General features: G+C 44.7%; 1 protein-coding gene across 2 annotated transcripts in view; it reads right to left on the bottom strand.

The window, feature by feature from the left end:
- Positions 1-14,344, bottom strand: part of znf827 (zinc finger protein 827) — a 57,863-nt gene that overhangs the window by 19,244 nt on the left and 24,275 nt on the right. Inside the window, exons 3-6 of one of the 2 annotated variants that reach the window (XM_076147929.1) lie at positions 13,752-13,924; positions 13,512-13,533; positions 13,038-13,415; positions 7,699-7,977 (exon numbers count right to left, since the gene is read on the bottom strand). In XM_076147929.1, the coding sequence (XP_076004044.1) occupies positions 7,699-7,977; positions 13,038-13,415; positions 13,512-13,533; positions 13,752-13,924 (852 nt within the window). Of the gene's footprint in view, positions 1-7,698; positions 7,978-13,037; positions 13,534-13,751; positions 13,925-14,344 lie in introns of both variants that reach the window. The other variant, XM_076147930.1, reaches the window with a different exon arrangement.

The raw sequence follows: 14,344 nt of genomic DNA, 5'->3' as shown, positions 1-14,344 counted from the left end.
ATACAAGCAAAAATTACATAATGTACAATTTAGAATTGAAAATAAGTCTGTCGTTTTCTTTCTATCGTATCTAAAACTGTTGTGAAACTCTCTGACACAAAATTTGACCCCCATCCTTCACCTTCCAAAAATGCCCTGCAAAACTAGGACCTACATACTTAAGGCTTCACAGGTAAATGGGTGAATGTAATTAAAGCTAAAGTAAGGAAATGCAAATGAGAGTCCAAACACAAGCATTCCCTCCAAAGCTGAGCCGCGTCAGTTAGCGCCTAGCTGTGTGATTATTAGGGCACGAGGGCATGGGCAGGTCACAGAGTCCGTTGGGGAGGGCTGCAGCAGCTCGTGCATGCTCACTGAAGCGAGCAGGAAGGACACTGAAGCACTTTAAATATGAACTAAGCAGCCTTGTAGGTATGTTTATAATTGAGGAGGTTGACAACTAAGTCTTGGATTAAATCTTGAGCTAACTTCTAAATAAGCATGTACATAAAGACTCCTGAAATATAGTTTGAGGTTTTTCTTTTGTGATGAATAACAATGAGAAGGATTCATGAAGGCGGGCTCACTTATTGTAAACTGAATGGGCTAAAAATAGCAGAGAATGTGGCATCTGTGTTTCTGAGGTAGGTCGTCTCCACTGGAGAAACGGATTGAAGCGATGTCTTAACTTGGCGACGAGCAGGGGCAGAACAGAGTGCTGGGGTTTGATACTGAGCTTCTGACATGGCGAGTCAGCACGATTACGGGATATATGAATTTGGCAGAGCAGCAGGAGCAGTGGGCTAAGTAGGAGGTGGAGAAAAAGGAGGGAGGGAGGGAGAGAGGGAGAGAGCCAGAGGAGGAGGAGGAGGGGAGATACAAGGCAGTAACCCTGGGCTAACCCTGCCACCCCTCCCCTCGCATTCTCTACTCCTCTGATGAACGGGCAGAGTGTGAGTCACAGAGGCTGGAGCACGACCTACATTGTGTGCATGTGTGAACATGCAAGAGTGTATGTGTAAGCATGCAGACATTTGAATGAGTGTATGATCTGTGTAAGTGTATACTACATTGTTTATGTGGGTAAACCTAAGCTGAAACTGCGTTCTGACCCCTCTTAAGTCAAGCTACCAATCAAACTGTTCATGAACACTGACAGACCTTGGCCATGGGACAATACACACATACCTGCAACGTACATTCACATATATAATTCTAATAACCTAATTTGAATAATACAACAGTGCAGTCTAGTTATTAGTATGAAAAAGTCCTTAAAAAAGAGAAGAAGAAGTAATAATCGCCCTGATTTTCAGTTCAGGGGACAGTAACAACCATCAGCACTACTAATCTCTTAACCAGGTGGCCAGAGTAGGCCTAGTGGAGCCAGGGAGGGAGAGGTGGAGGGGCAGAGGGGCAGGGGGCACTGCACTGCCAGGGTCAACCAAGGGACACACGTGCTTCTGTCGTTGCTTTGCCGCCCCTAACGGCAGGGGCTAAGTGGGCTGCTGTGCTACTGAAACATGCACACTTGCAGGCAAAAACACAGAGAATCAAACCATATGTACTTCTCTCCACGATCTATGCAATAAACAAGATTGCATACCAAAGCGCCATTACAGAGAGATCACGCGGTCAAAGAAGTTATATGACGTGAGGAGGAAAGACTTAAACGTAAATGTGTGTAAGAAATCATGTTGGAAGCATCGTGGCAAACCAGATCAAAAGACTACCTGTCACAAAGTAGAAGGAAAATATCCCCATACTCCCTCACTGATGATAGCTAGGGCTTTGTGGTTGAGGTCATGACCTTTTGTTCTGAAGCCATAAAAAGCAGCCCTCCGTCTGCCTGAATCCAACGTGTGTGTGTGTGTGTGTGTGTGTGTGTGTGTGTGTGTGTGTGTGTGTGTGTGTTACTATGCACATATGTGTCATCCCCTCTGGTGTAGAAGTCTCTTCTTTGTTTCAACAGCTTCCATTGGGATACAGAAAGAACGTGTGTGTGTGTGTGTGTGTGCAAATGTGTTTGTGAAATCCAGTCTGAAATTGCCTGTCAATCACCAAATATGGCTTTGAAAGTCATTGTTGTTCCAATTTCACCAATATTTTTCCGTTTTAAAAACACGGATATCAGTGTGAGCTTTTTGAGGTTATTATTGCAAACTGTTAAAGAAAAAATGAATTGAGTATATTTAACATTTAGCATTTTTCTGTATTTTGTTACAACATCCATTATTGTATGTAAAGCAGTTGCTAGAACAGTTCTTTTATTTGCTTAACCATTAATTCAGAGAGGTAACGGACAACTCTGTGTCATGTTGCTTGATTTGCTTGCTTTTGTTTTGCATCTATACTTCCGCTATCGGCAAATGAAGGCAGTGGCCAGCATGACTACCCTTAGCGCAGCTTCGATTTGTAGCGATAGATGATAGTTGGCAGCAGATTTATGACACCGGCAGCTCTGAACTTTGTAATATTCATGACTGTAAACGCATCAGACGCTGTGTGCTGGAATACCGATGATCATCTGAGTTAAGTAAAGACGCAACAGAAACCCTAACACCTGTGTCATATACTGTAGCTCGCCTACATTTAGCACAGGATCCCAGAGTTGCCTGTGAGCAGTGAATTGTCACTATAACAGCAGGTCTATCGGATGAAACATATGTAAGGTTTTTAGGGTGTTTAATCTTCAGGTAAACATGGGGAGGAAACTCACAAAAGCCAGTTCCTTATTCTGCATCTGACATATCAAACCGGATCGAGTGTTTCCCCAAACTCCTGCCAGGCAATCTACGGTTCCAACTTTGTTCTGATGTCCGCCGTTAGGTTGATATATGTACTTGACATTGCCTTAGATAAACAAATTCACACATAGCTGCTACAGTATATGATAGGCAGCTCTACCCGTGTGCTTCAGCAATCTTGCAACACGTTAAACTGCGTGACGTTAGACCTGTGTGAATTTACGTTACCGTGTTAAAATTTTCAACAACAATTTACAAAGTCGTATATCAAAATCATAAAATGGTAACTGCATCGTGCACTGTTGCCATAACTGTAATGTTCTGTATGTGCCAAGTATAAAGTGCTAAACGTGACTCTGACACCGCCCGCTCAGTTTTTGAGACAGAATCAAAGTGACTGGGGTTTGTGTGATGTTCCATTTTTAGTCAACGACATTGACCTCAAGTGTCTACTCGAATCTATTTGGACCTGACAAACGTTTTGGATGTGTGTAAACCATAGGTGTTACAGGACAAACTACAGCCACATGACGTTTAATGCATGCTAAGCCATTCTATCACACTATGCTTTGATGCATCGACAGCACAAGAATGACAAGACGGACAGTGAGGCAGTGAGAGGTATCAGAAAAATAAACACTGTCAGATATTGCCAGAAAAAGACCACCCGAGGGTGAGAGAAGATAGAGGAAAGATGGATGGGAAGAGCTGGGGAAGGACAGAGGGAGGAGGAACGGCTGTAGTCTAAGTGACAAGACAACCTTACCACCTCTACCTCTCTTGCTATTGCATTCTATCCCCAATTCTCCCTGTTATTTTGCATCTCTCCATCCCTGCCCCCATCCCTCCCTCTCCCTCTCTCTCTCTCAATCTCTCTATTCTCCTGCTCTCTCGCCGACCTCCTCAGACAGGGGTGAAGAGTTCAGGCGCTTCAAAGGCTGCAGTGTGGAGACTGCATGTCATGTGGGAGCCACAGCAGCCTTGCCTGCAGACTCCGCAGACAGCTGCTGCTACAGTTGATCCTCAACCAGCTAGCTTTCAGTAGTTTGGCCTTCCGACAGTGGGAAACTCCAGCAACATCTGACTCTAGACAGTGTACTTGATAAACAGTCCATAACAAACTAGAGGAGGCCCCTAAAAACTTGTCCTAGACACAACACTGGAGCACAAGTGCAGCTGCAGCTATTCCAAGGCTAGTGGGGATTTATTTCATAATGTCAAGGCAAAGGAATACTCTCGCAGATGAAGCAAATTGAGTGCTTAATTCAATCACTGCACCATCACCCAGGAAGCAAACACATAAAGACATACAAACAGTACATACACACACGTACTGTGAATTGGACCTACATAGAGTGATGAAGAGAGAATTAGACTGAGAAAGATATTGAGGGTGGAAGTGGGAGAGGTCATTGAGCGGGCACACTGTGGGGGCACACTGAGGACACTGTCGGAACACTGGAGAGCTTTAGATAAAGTAAACCCAATGCAACTACACATTTGTGAATTTGAATTGTGAGGTGTGTACAAGAGCACACTTTGAAAAGCTACACTGCAAAGATGTTGAAATCTTTACCAACATGAATATAAACCGTAAAGTATATAGAGAGAAGTCCTTTCAGTAAAAAGCCTTGGTCTAGCTGCTTGCTTTTCAGTCAGTATCATTGCATTATTGTCCTTCTCAGATAATAAATCAATCAAACAAAAATAGCATTTAAAAATGAATGATTTAAGTCACCAAACACCAAACATTTACTTGTTGCGACTTGTAAAAAGTGAGGCCCTGCCGTCTTCTTCTTGTTTTACACTGTAAATTAAACACCTTGGGTTACTATACAGGTTAATAAACTTCATTTTTGAAAATCTAAAAACATAGTAATTTGTGACCGCCAATTATCATTACAGACCAAATGATTACATGAAAAAAGACCATAGGCTATTCAATGATAAAAACCAGCATCACTTGCAGCCCTACTCGGCATATCAAACAGGACCAATTAACAGTTAGATACATTTAGCAATTTCCTTTAGGAGTAGCACGCAATCAAACGACTCCCGCTCATGTAAAAATGGCTGTTAGCGTTTCAGATCACACAAAGAATCCTGATCTGCAGTATCTTTGTTGAATCATACGGCTGACCTAAACAAATGGATGCAAAAAGAATGTGAAAGGATTCCTAAATCAAACAGACCACAGCCAGGGATAAAAAAAATAATAGCTTATGGATGTATTAAACTTGTATCTGGCCAATAATGACAAATAACTTATCATTTGCTAGTGATAAGAAAGCTAGAGGCTCGCTGCTGTGAGTTGAGCCTTTCTAACACCCAGTGGTCAAATATTACTTATTGCAACCTTAATTAACAAGATTGTGACTACTGTAAAGAAAGAGGGCCTGTAGAATGTCCTCAGAGATTTAGGACTGTTCCTAAGCAATGAGGAGTAAGTTAAGTGAGTACAAAGTGTGATTTCACACCTACAATAAGGGTGGCTGGATGGTGAGTAGGTGGCACGGCTGTTACCCACACATAGCCAGTCTGCCAGGGCATCACCTAGGGCCTTATCCCCCCTCCCCTCCCTTCCTGTGACGCCATGTTCCCCTTGCCCTGCAACACCAGTGCCCATCTGCTGGTACACGTTAGCTACTGGCACCAGAGACTATTTAGCCTGGCGTAATTAGCCCCCAGACACCGGCAGCCTGGTTTTAAACAGATGTGGGGGAGGTAGAGATAGGACTGCGATACAACACAACCAAGTAACGTTTGATAAAAAAAGAGAGTAGAGGGGGACGGAGACAGAGAAGAAGTGACCTAGTTAAAAGCGTGATGCAACACAGGTTGCAGCACAATGCACAGTAATGATGACATCCCCACTTGCTTCAGCTGCCCAATGACATAGGCAAGGAATGAGCTGCACAAATTCAATTAGGCTATGTTCATTTGCTGCAATGACAAGCAAGAATGGGGAAATAAGCTGTTTTCAATACACAAATAGTGACGTTTTAAACAAAGGAAATGCTTATCTTAAACTCCCTGATGTGATTTTCCTATTTAGGCGTCTTTAATGGGCCATTGTGTTGCAGCGCTGACCTTTATCAGGGGACAGAGAAAGGTCGCGATGCAGATGCCCTTGAACCTCATGACCGTAATCACACGTGACGGTAACGGCATTGACCTTTCCCTGGCTCGCTCTCTCTTCCTCCTCCTCTTTTTCTCCTTCCCTTCCCCCAGGGTCATTTGAGGGTCCAGACTCTTGTCAAGGCTGTCACTCTAGACAGCCCTCTCCATCTACCTCCCCCGCTGTTGCCATGGCAATGGACGGCACTGTGCTCTGAGGACTGTGTGAGGGGGCAGAGGGAGCCAGCGGAAGGATGAACGCTGCAGCATCTTTCCCTAACCTAGGTCAACCTTGCAGAGCTAGTGCAAGTGATGGGAGGGGATAAACGCCGGCCGTACTACTTGAGGACCAAATGGACTAACAAGATAACATCAGTGCAGGGAATATAAATGGCAAAATGGGACAAAAAGGAGGGATAATTGGGATGAAACAAAGAACACAGGTGAGGGCAATACAGAGGAAGAACCGAATGCCGTCCAACGTCATTATCTTTGACTGTTCTGTTTTACACACACAGACACAGCAATGCCCAATTTTTCTGTTGTTTTCAGATACTTATCATACAGTCATTTCTTTTCTACCTGAAACACACACACACACACACACACACACACACACACACAGTAAAACACAGGCGCACACAGGGAAACGTGACCTGGGGGCAGGCAGTGGAGCAGCACACGTGTAATACCAGAGAGCCCCCAGCCAGCATGAGTCACTCTGAACACCAGTCAACCCAGGGAGAACAATGGCAACTGGTGTGTGAGGTGTCTGTCAAGCACTCGCACACTGGCACAGGATGAAGAGCTGCGGATGGAGCAACGCCCCACTGCGCCACCATCAGTCTGCCATTCAATTTGTGCTTTCAGCACTGTGGATAATATGCACACATGCATATTTGCACAGATAATCTAAAGGAAAGGCAGCCCTGGTAGTGTGGTATACAGAACGTATGGTCCAACAATATTAGTTAAAAATACACAGCACGTCTTTTTCCTAACATTACACATGCCTTGGATGGTTTGCATACAAAACAACGTGTATATTGATGTGTGGACCCCCCCCCCCCCCCCCCCCTCAGGTCTGAAGGCTAATTGATGCTACACTACAAGATGGTAGTGCTCCTCATCAGTCACACAGTCTGAAACAGGGAACTGAAAATACTGTTTCACTGTCCACCATGGAACAAGGGGCAAGTCAGGGTTGGAACAGCAATGTACAGCATGATGTTGTGGATGGATGATATTAGTTTGAAGAAGGTCTTCAGGCGACATCGACTACTTATTGCACAAAATCATGCAGAACTGAGTTGGAGCCCGCCAACCAAACTTGAAACAGAGTGAACGGTAAATGTAGAGAGGGGTAGGGAGAAAATAAAGGGTCAACACAAATGACCTTTCTATCGTTTCTGGGGATGGTGAGGCTTTGCAGCCAAACTCTAGAGCAGAGACCTCAGAGAAACAAAGACCAGATGAGCTCACCTTTGAGAAGCCCCCAATTTTAGCTTGGTGAGGTGCACCATTGTTGGAAACAACAGAACCTTTTTATAGTGGTCAGTAGCATCACCTCTGACCTACAGCTAGCCTTCTGACCTGATATTGACTGATCTGAAACTCCAACTGACCACCAGCACAACACATATAAACAGCCTGAGGCCTGAGACTTGCATGTCCCTCCATGGAGGCAACAATTTTTTTAGAAACTTAATTATATTTGTATTCATAAATTGCATAGGGATTACACATTTGTTTTGGAGCAGATTTGTGCGTGGGCTATTACACCGGCCTATAAACATTATGTGTATTTTTCCACCCATCTAATGTATGCACATTCGCAGATGTGTACACACCCTACCTGAAAGCTTCATCAGCAGCTCAGAGGCCACCTTAACGTTGATATCTTGGCTCAGCAAGCTGTTCTTGGCCATGGGGCTTCCCTCCCTTGGTTTGAGCGGTCCTGCGCGCTCTGCGGCTCCTGCAGCCCCCGTTTGCCCCTCCTGGCAGAAGGCAGCTGGGAAGCTTGGCTGGCCGTGGCTCTGAGACCGGGGGGTCGGTCTGGGGCTCAAAGCTTCTTCTGCTTTGGGCTCTTCCTTCAGGTGGAATGGAGACTTCAATGACTCCCTCTGATTGGCCGCTGAATCCGGAAAATTAGGATAGTTTGAAGAGGTGGGAAAAGGAAGTGAGAGAGAGTCAGAAAATTAGGGGGGAGCAGGAGAGACCAAAGATCAAGTGTGACCAAAAGAGGTTGCTGAATATTTTCATGCTACATTATGGTAACCGATATTAGTAACACTTGTTGAAGTGTGTCATGTCATGAGTATCTTGCTAACATTTCTCTCAAATTAAAATTATAATGGAACGTGACAAAATGGTCAGTTGTGGTTTGAAACTCATTTGCAGGCATATTTCTCCAAAAAACACCACGGTTGGGCCGCTGCTGGGTAACACAGATGGAGAAACCTCACGACTCCACATCTCTCCAGGTATCTAAAGGCTTCTTTTCCCTTCTATCAGACTGTCACATTAATTTTTGTATACTTCATACGCTCCTCTATTCCATTTTAAGACTAGATTTCTCCTTCCTTCCTTCCCCCTGACATTTCTGAATCCTCTTCAAAAAGAAGAACATCAAATAATTCCTGTACTTCTGCAGTGAGTGATAGTAATCAGTGGCAACCTTATCAGCCATCTCCGCAGTATGCAGCCTAGGTTAGGGACTGAACTGTCACATGGATCCCTCTGCTCTAAAGTCATCTTCAAGAGAAACTGGGCCACATCTAATCCGCCTTAGATGAATAATTAATAATTAGACATGGAGCAACTTCCGATATCCGCCAAGAAAAGAAGAGCGGGTCCAGCTCCTCCCTTTGTGTGTCTCAGCATGTCCCACTACACTCAATTCTTCACTAAAACAGAGATGGATATGGCTACATATAGGCTAAATAGGTGAAAAGTGACATCAGCACTTATTTACTTTATTTACTAATTAAATCAAATGTTCATGTTGTCAGTTGTGTACCTTATAATGAAATCTATTGTAAATATGTTTCCTCACATTATATAGCGCATCATTAAATGCTAATGATTGTGTAATCTGAAATAGGCAATGACAAAGAGCAAGGATCAATCCTGGAAACAGACATATTGGCCGTTGCATCTCTATAATTTAGTTGTTATACCCAGTCTCCAGAAATGGCTCCAAATGAACTGGAAAGCAATATTCTGGTTCTCCTTCATCTGTTATATACTGAACTATCAGTGCGACTTGTGATGCATCCTAGTGGCAATCCGAATACACAAACTAGTCATTAATTAAGTTCTAACAGTTTATCTGTGGTTGGTGTGTTTGTCTGGCCCACCTGTTAGTTTAGAGATGTTATTCTAATCTATTTGGCTAGTAAAATAGGGATGAGTTTTATTTTCTGCAATAAATATCCCACCATCATAACACACCTACAATTTTGAAACAACCTGTACACCCTGGTGTGTGCGTGTTCTTTTTTTCTCCTTCTGACCCCCGTGCACGCACACGCACGCACACGCACACACACACACACACACACACACACACACACACACACACACACACACACACACATTCCCAGAAATATGAGAGGCTATCACTCTTGGGCAGACTGCTGTCCAGTCTCCTCTGGCCCCAGCAGAGATCTGCTCAACTCCTCACCCTACCGCCTCACCTAACATCTCTAACCGCCACAGGCCTGCCGCCCCCTGCCCACATCATCAATCTGTGCCGGCCCCGGCCCCTCTGATTAATGATGATCTATGCCAGAGGGATAGAGGGCTCGGGGACAGGGGATGCAGGGCAGGAAAAGGGGACAGGTGCCGATGACTTGACCACCCGTGCGATGCCACAATGCCACAGTGCCACACCATGGCGTGCCAGGGCTGTAGTTCAAGAGGGGGAGAAGGAGGAGGTTGGGGGCGGCGGGGGGGAGGGGGACAGTGACCTTCAAGTTCAGGGGCAGTGGTGCAGGGTCGCACGCGGCACCAGCTGGAAATGTCACACTGTCAGATGTCAGCGGGCAGGCTAAGTATAACCTGGTCAGCACCTGGAAGGACGTCCTCTAATTAGAAACGTGTTGGGCCATGTCGGATCAGACAGGGACAGCACACTTGGTCACTGCCTTACAAACACACATAAAAACACACCACCACATTTACCCACACAGGCGCATACTGTGCATAATCTGCTTTTTCACAGAAATCTTTACTTTATGTAGTTATCTACAACGCTACATGCGCCGTGTTGTGTTACACCTAAAGTGTCTGAGGCGCGCTAAATGCAGACTCATTTAAACTTAGATATAGTAATTCTTCTCTTCTGTGGCCTCACCAGATAAAAACAACTGTGGGACGTGCACTCACACAAAGTCACACCACTCCAGTGACCTTTTGGATTGTCACTATAAATAGAGAGTATTTCCACTCAGAATCTATGTTACCGGGCCCAATGAATTATTTAGTAGTCTAATCCAATGGACACGTTTTTTTTTATTCCTTGAGTCTGATGGGTCAATAGCAAAAAGCTGAAGTGCAGTACACACAGGAGCAATTCTGCATACAAGTTTAGGCTATGGTGTGACAGACATTCTAATCAGTACGCCATCTTAAGCGTCACTCTTGCACATCAGCTTGTGACGCTTGCACAGACCTGAGGCGTGACGGACATCTCTGGTGCAAGTTCGAAGTCAGAAGATGTCAGCTCTCTGTGCATGGTATTATAAGGCTGGTTCTAGCTCAGGGTTGACAATACTATCACTTTGTCTCCATGTTATCACGCCCTTATGACACCTGTCACCAATGCTCCTTCCATTCTTTTCCCTCTCTCTGCCTCTTGCCATGCTTCTCCCCTGCGCCTCATCCGTCTCGCTGCCAGGCGCTTGTCCACTCCACCTCACCTCTCGGTCCGCGGCCAGGGCTGCCATCAAATAACTTCATTAGCTTTCCACCTCTGTCATGCCGGCCTGCTCCCCTTCTGACAATTGGCTGCTGTTTTCTCCAGGATAAAAAAATAAAACATGGGGCTACGTGGGGCAGGTTGAGAACCCAACAATAGCTGACAGTGTGCGAGATACTGGACAATGATACTGATGGCTGCAGTGGGGATGTATGGACCAGAGGTCACACACAAAAAGCCTGACTGAGCCTGCTCATGCGGAGCTGCAAAGCGAGGGACATGCCGATTAATTTTCTAGATGTTCAGAAAGAGAAAAAGGAAACTACAGACTACACATCTAACAGTTCGAAATATTCGGTGTCATCTTGGCTTGATTAAAAGATGCAACAAAACCCAACTATTTCTGCAGTTACAGAGATGTCACGATGGCGATCATGATGACAACGACACAGGGATGTCATCTTTTGAAATAAAATTGTGGGAAAGTAAATTAAAGAATGTCTGAGTGTAATAAAAAGAATCCATCCTATTTTTCTTTTCAACTCAGCATTCTTTAAAAATTATCCCTATACGGTGATTCAACATTCTGCCTATGCATCATTGCTTCAAGATACTCTCCTAGGAAGACGATAAATAAGACAACTGTAGAAGCATCACGACAGATGCCAACACCTCACAACCCCCTGTATGCCAATTATTCAAACCCAGCCGGGGTCAAGCTTGTTGTCCCTGTGTCACCACAGCAGGGGGGTGGGCTGGTGTTTGGAGGATGTGCACTGCCCACTGTCATTATTAACTCAGGGTCCACTGGGCATGGTAGGGGCTGTGCATTTCAAAGTGCCTCTGTGGCTTTCATCTCTGAATCAGAATGTGGATCACACTGGATAGCTAACGGTTGTGTCAGTGAGCAAGGATAAAAATCAAAGGGTATCAGTATAACACCCAGTGGAAAGCAGGGCAGCCCCAAAATTTATATGCTTATTATGTCAGAGGTCAAGCAGAGTTCACTGGCTTTTTCTGCCTGGGGAACTCAATGCAACTCCCTCTATGCCTCTTTCTCTGTCTCCCTCACTTGCTGTCACATCATCTGTCTCTTCTCTTTTTTTTTTTTAAGTCTTTCCCACTCCAGCTTTTTATACCCCCCTCTAGCTCCCTCTCACAGGCCTTATGGGATTGAGGCACTGAGACAGCAGTGTAAAAGCAGGAGGGATGAGCTGCTTGTGTACACACTCAATCTGGGTTGGCAGGGAGGTCAAAAGAAATAGAGTCTACAGGTCCCAGGAGGAAGTTCCTCACCTCTCTCCCTGGCTACTACTCCAATGGCATGGGTAAGTCTCACAAAGATCTGAAGCCAGTTTTTCTTTGTTTCATAACCCTATATCTTATGTACACCCTATATGCCACCCTTGAACAATGACCATATTTTTGTGATCAAAGAGGCAGTATTCATTAAAGCTCATTCAAGTGCACCAGCCGCTCATATTGTCGTTTTAAATCCCTCCCTCATTCTCCTTGAATGATGCCCTGAGTAAGATGTCCGCCACTTGACACTGGACTGACATTGTGAGGAGACATCTTGGCTCCTCTGGGAGTTGCCAAGGCTTGATTGTGCAGTCGAGGAGTGGAGTGCAACTGGCACCCAGGGGGCATCCATGTGGAGCTGGGGCGTGCAAGATCGAGGGGGAGTTAACTAAGCCAGCCCAGTCCCTATGCATCCTAGCAGGGTCACAGGATGGTGCTGAGGGCGCTAATCATTTCAAATTATGAATTCCTTTTTAATTATGAATTATGCATAAATTTTTAATTAATCTAATGTTCCCAGGGTTTTTTCCTCTCCTCATCGCTCTAGATCTCAATCTAATTACACAGCATTAAGTGGAAGAGTGGCAGCCGTACCCTCGACCCCGACAATGAACCCTGATCAACCTTTTTCCATCAATCTTGCCATTCTCTCAAAGCTCATCTGTTGACATTTTGCAACGTGGTGAAACGCATCTAAACACTGTCTGAGTTCAGTATACCTTAGAACAGCATGTTTTCAAGTTTGGTTGTAAAAGTCCTGAATCACTCATTGAATAAAACATGTGATAGTCCTTGTCAAATTACATCTACAATTACGGAAGATGGTATTTCCGAAAAACAATATTTAACAGGGAAGTAAAGTAAAAATGAAATTCTACACTAGTGTTGAGATATGCTTTCATTAACAAACTCATACTACGTGCAATAAAATAGAAAAATAAAAATGTATGGTTTCCTCAATTTGAGCTTACCTGACAGCTTCATAAGCAAGTCAGTGGCTGTCTTGGTAGAGATATCAGGGCTGAAGAGCGATGCTGTGGTTGGACCACTAGGACTGGACCTGACCCCTACTCCTACCCCAACTCCAGAGAGGTCCAGGGAGTTGGCACTGCTGCTAGGACGGTCCCTGCAGATGCTAAAGGGAGACAGCACAGAAAGATCTCTCTCTTGTGGCTCCTCCTTGATGTGGACGTGGTTGGAGGAGGCCTCAGCTGGAGGGGATGGCTGCTGCGGAGTGTCTGAGTGCAGCGGGGACACCTCATTCCCTCTAAAGTCTGTGGAGCCACAATCGCCGATCAGGGAGCCCTCGCCCTCTGTGTCGGTGGTGAGCTCCTCTTTCACCTTGACATCTGAACGGGGGAAGTGTTGGTGGCAACGCATGTGAAGCTTTAGGCTGAAGTGACGGGAAGAGGTGAAAGGGCAAAGTTCACACTGAAATGTCTCACCCCTGTCTTGATGCTGATGAACCTGGAAGGGAAGGACAAGTTTAAGTTATGATTTAATTTCACAAATGTTTAGTGGCGACGTGCTACAACAACTGTGCAGTATTGTTGAACTGTGCCATGTAAGGCATAAACTAGAAATGAGCTTACCCTCTATAATTGAAATAATTATATTAAAAGGGCTATAATAGCAACTGGAGGCATCTGATGTGTAAAGGGTGGGTGGTTCATACAGTATCTTACCTTCATGTGGGATTTAAGATTGTCTTTGCGAGCACAGCGGAATGGACACAATGGACACTGGTGACTTTTCAAGCCTGTGTGGATGACCATGTGTCTTTTCCAGTAGCTCTTGCGTTTGATGACAAGTCCACACACAGGACACTGGAATGGCTTGCCACCATCCTCAGGAGAGCCTTGAGGGGACCAAAGGACATTCTTATGGTTAACAAAGGAAAAAATTATCTCAAGATCAGCTGTTCAAGGTGAAGCTAGACTTAAGTCAACTAGTACACTGAAAATATTCTTATTAAGAAATACAAATAATTCCTTCAGCTTGTGCTAAATGTCCTCGGATTCAAACTTGATATTCAAAGCCAAAACTATCCAGAAATTGTCAGCTGGAAGCAATGGAACAATGCAAGTAAAAACTCCAGCATGGTTTAGTATCTCAATTATTGTTGTTGGCTTCATATCCGGTATCCATTACTGTTTAATTGGTCTTATTAGAAAGAGGCATGATTGCATTACAAATTCTACGAGGGCCTGTCAGGATGGCTTCATAAGTATTCCAGTGCTGTTCCTTGAAAAACATCTGGTAATCAGTGTTTGGTAAA

Source organism: Genypterus blacodes, unplaced genomic scaffold (assembly GCF_046128005.1).
Source record: "Genypterus blacodes isolate CSIRO-AG114 ecotype Tasmania unplaced genomic scaffold, CSIRO-AGI_Gbla_v1 ptg000039l_1, whole genome shotgun sequence".
Classification (NCBI taxonomy): domain Eukaryota; kingdom Metazoa; phylum Chordata; class Actinopteri; order Ophidiiformes; family Ophidiidae; genus Genypterus; species Genypterus blacodes.
Note: the sequence above shows the minus strand (reverse complement) of the source record. Positions and strands in the feature narration are given on the sequence as shown.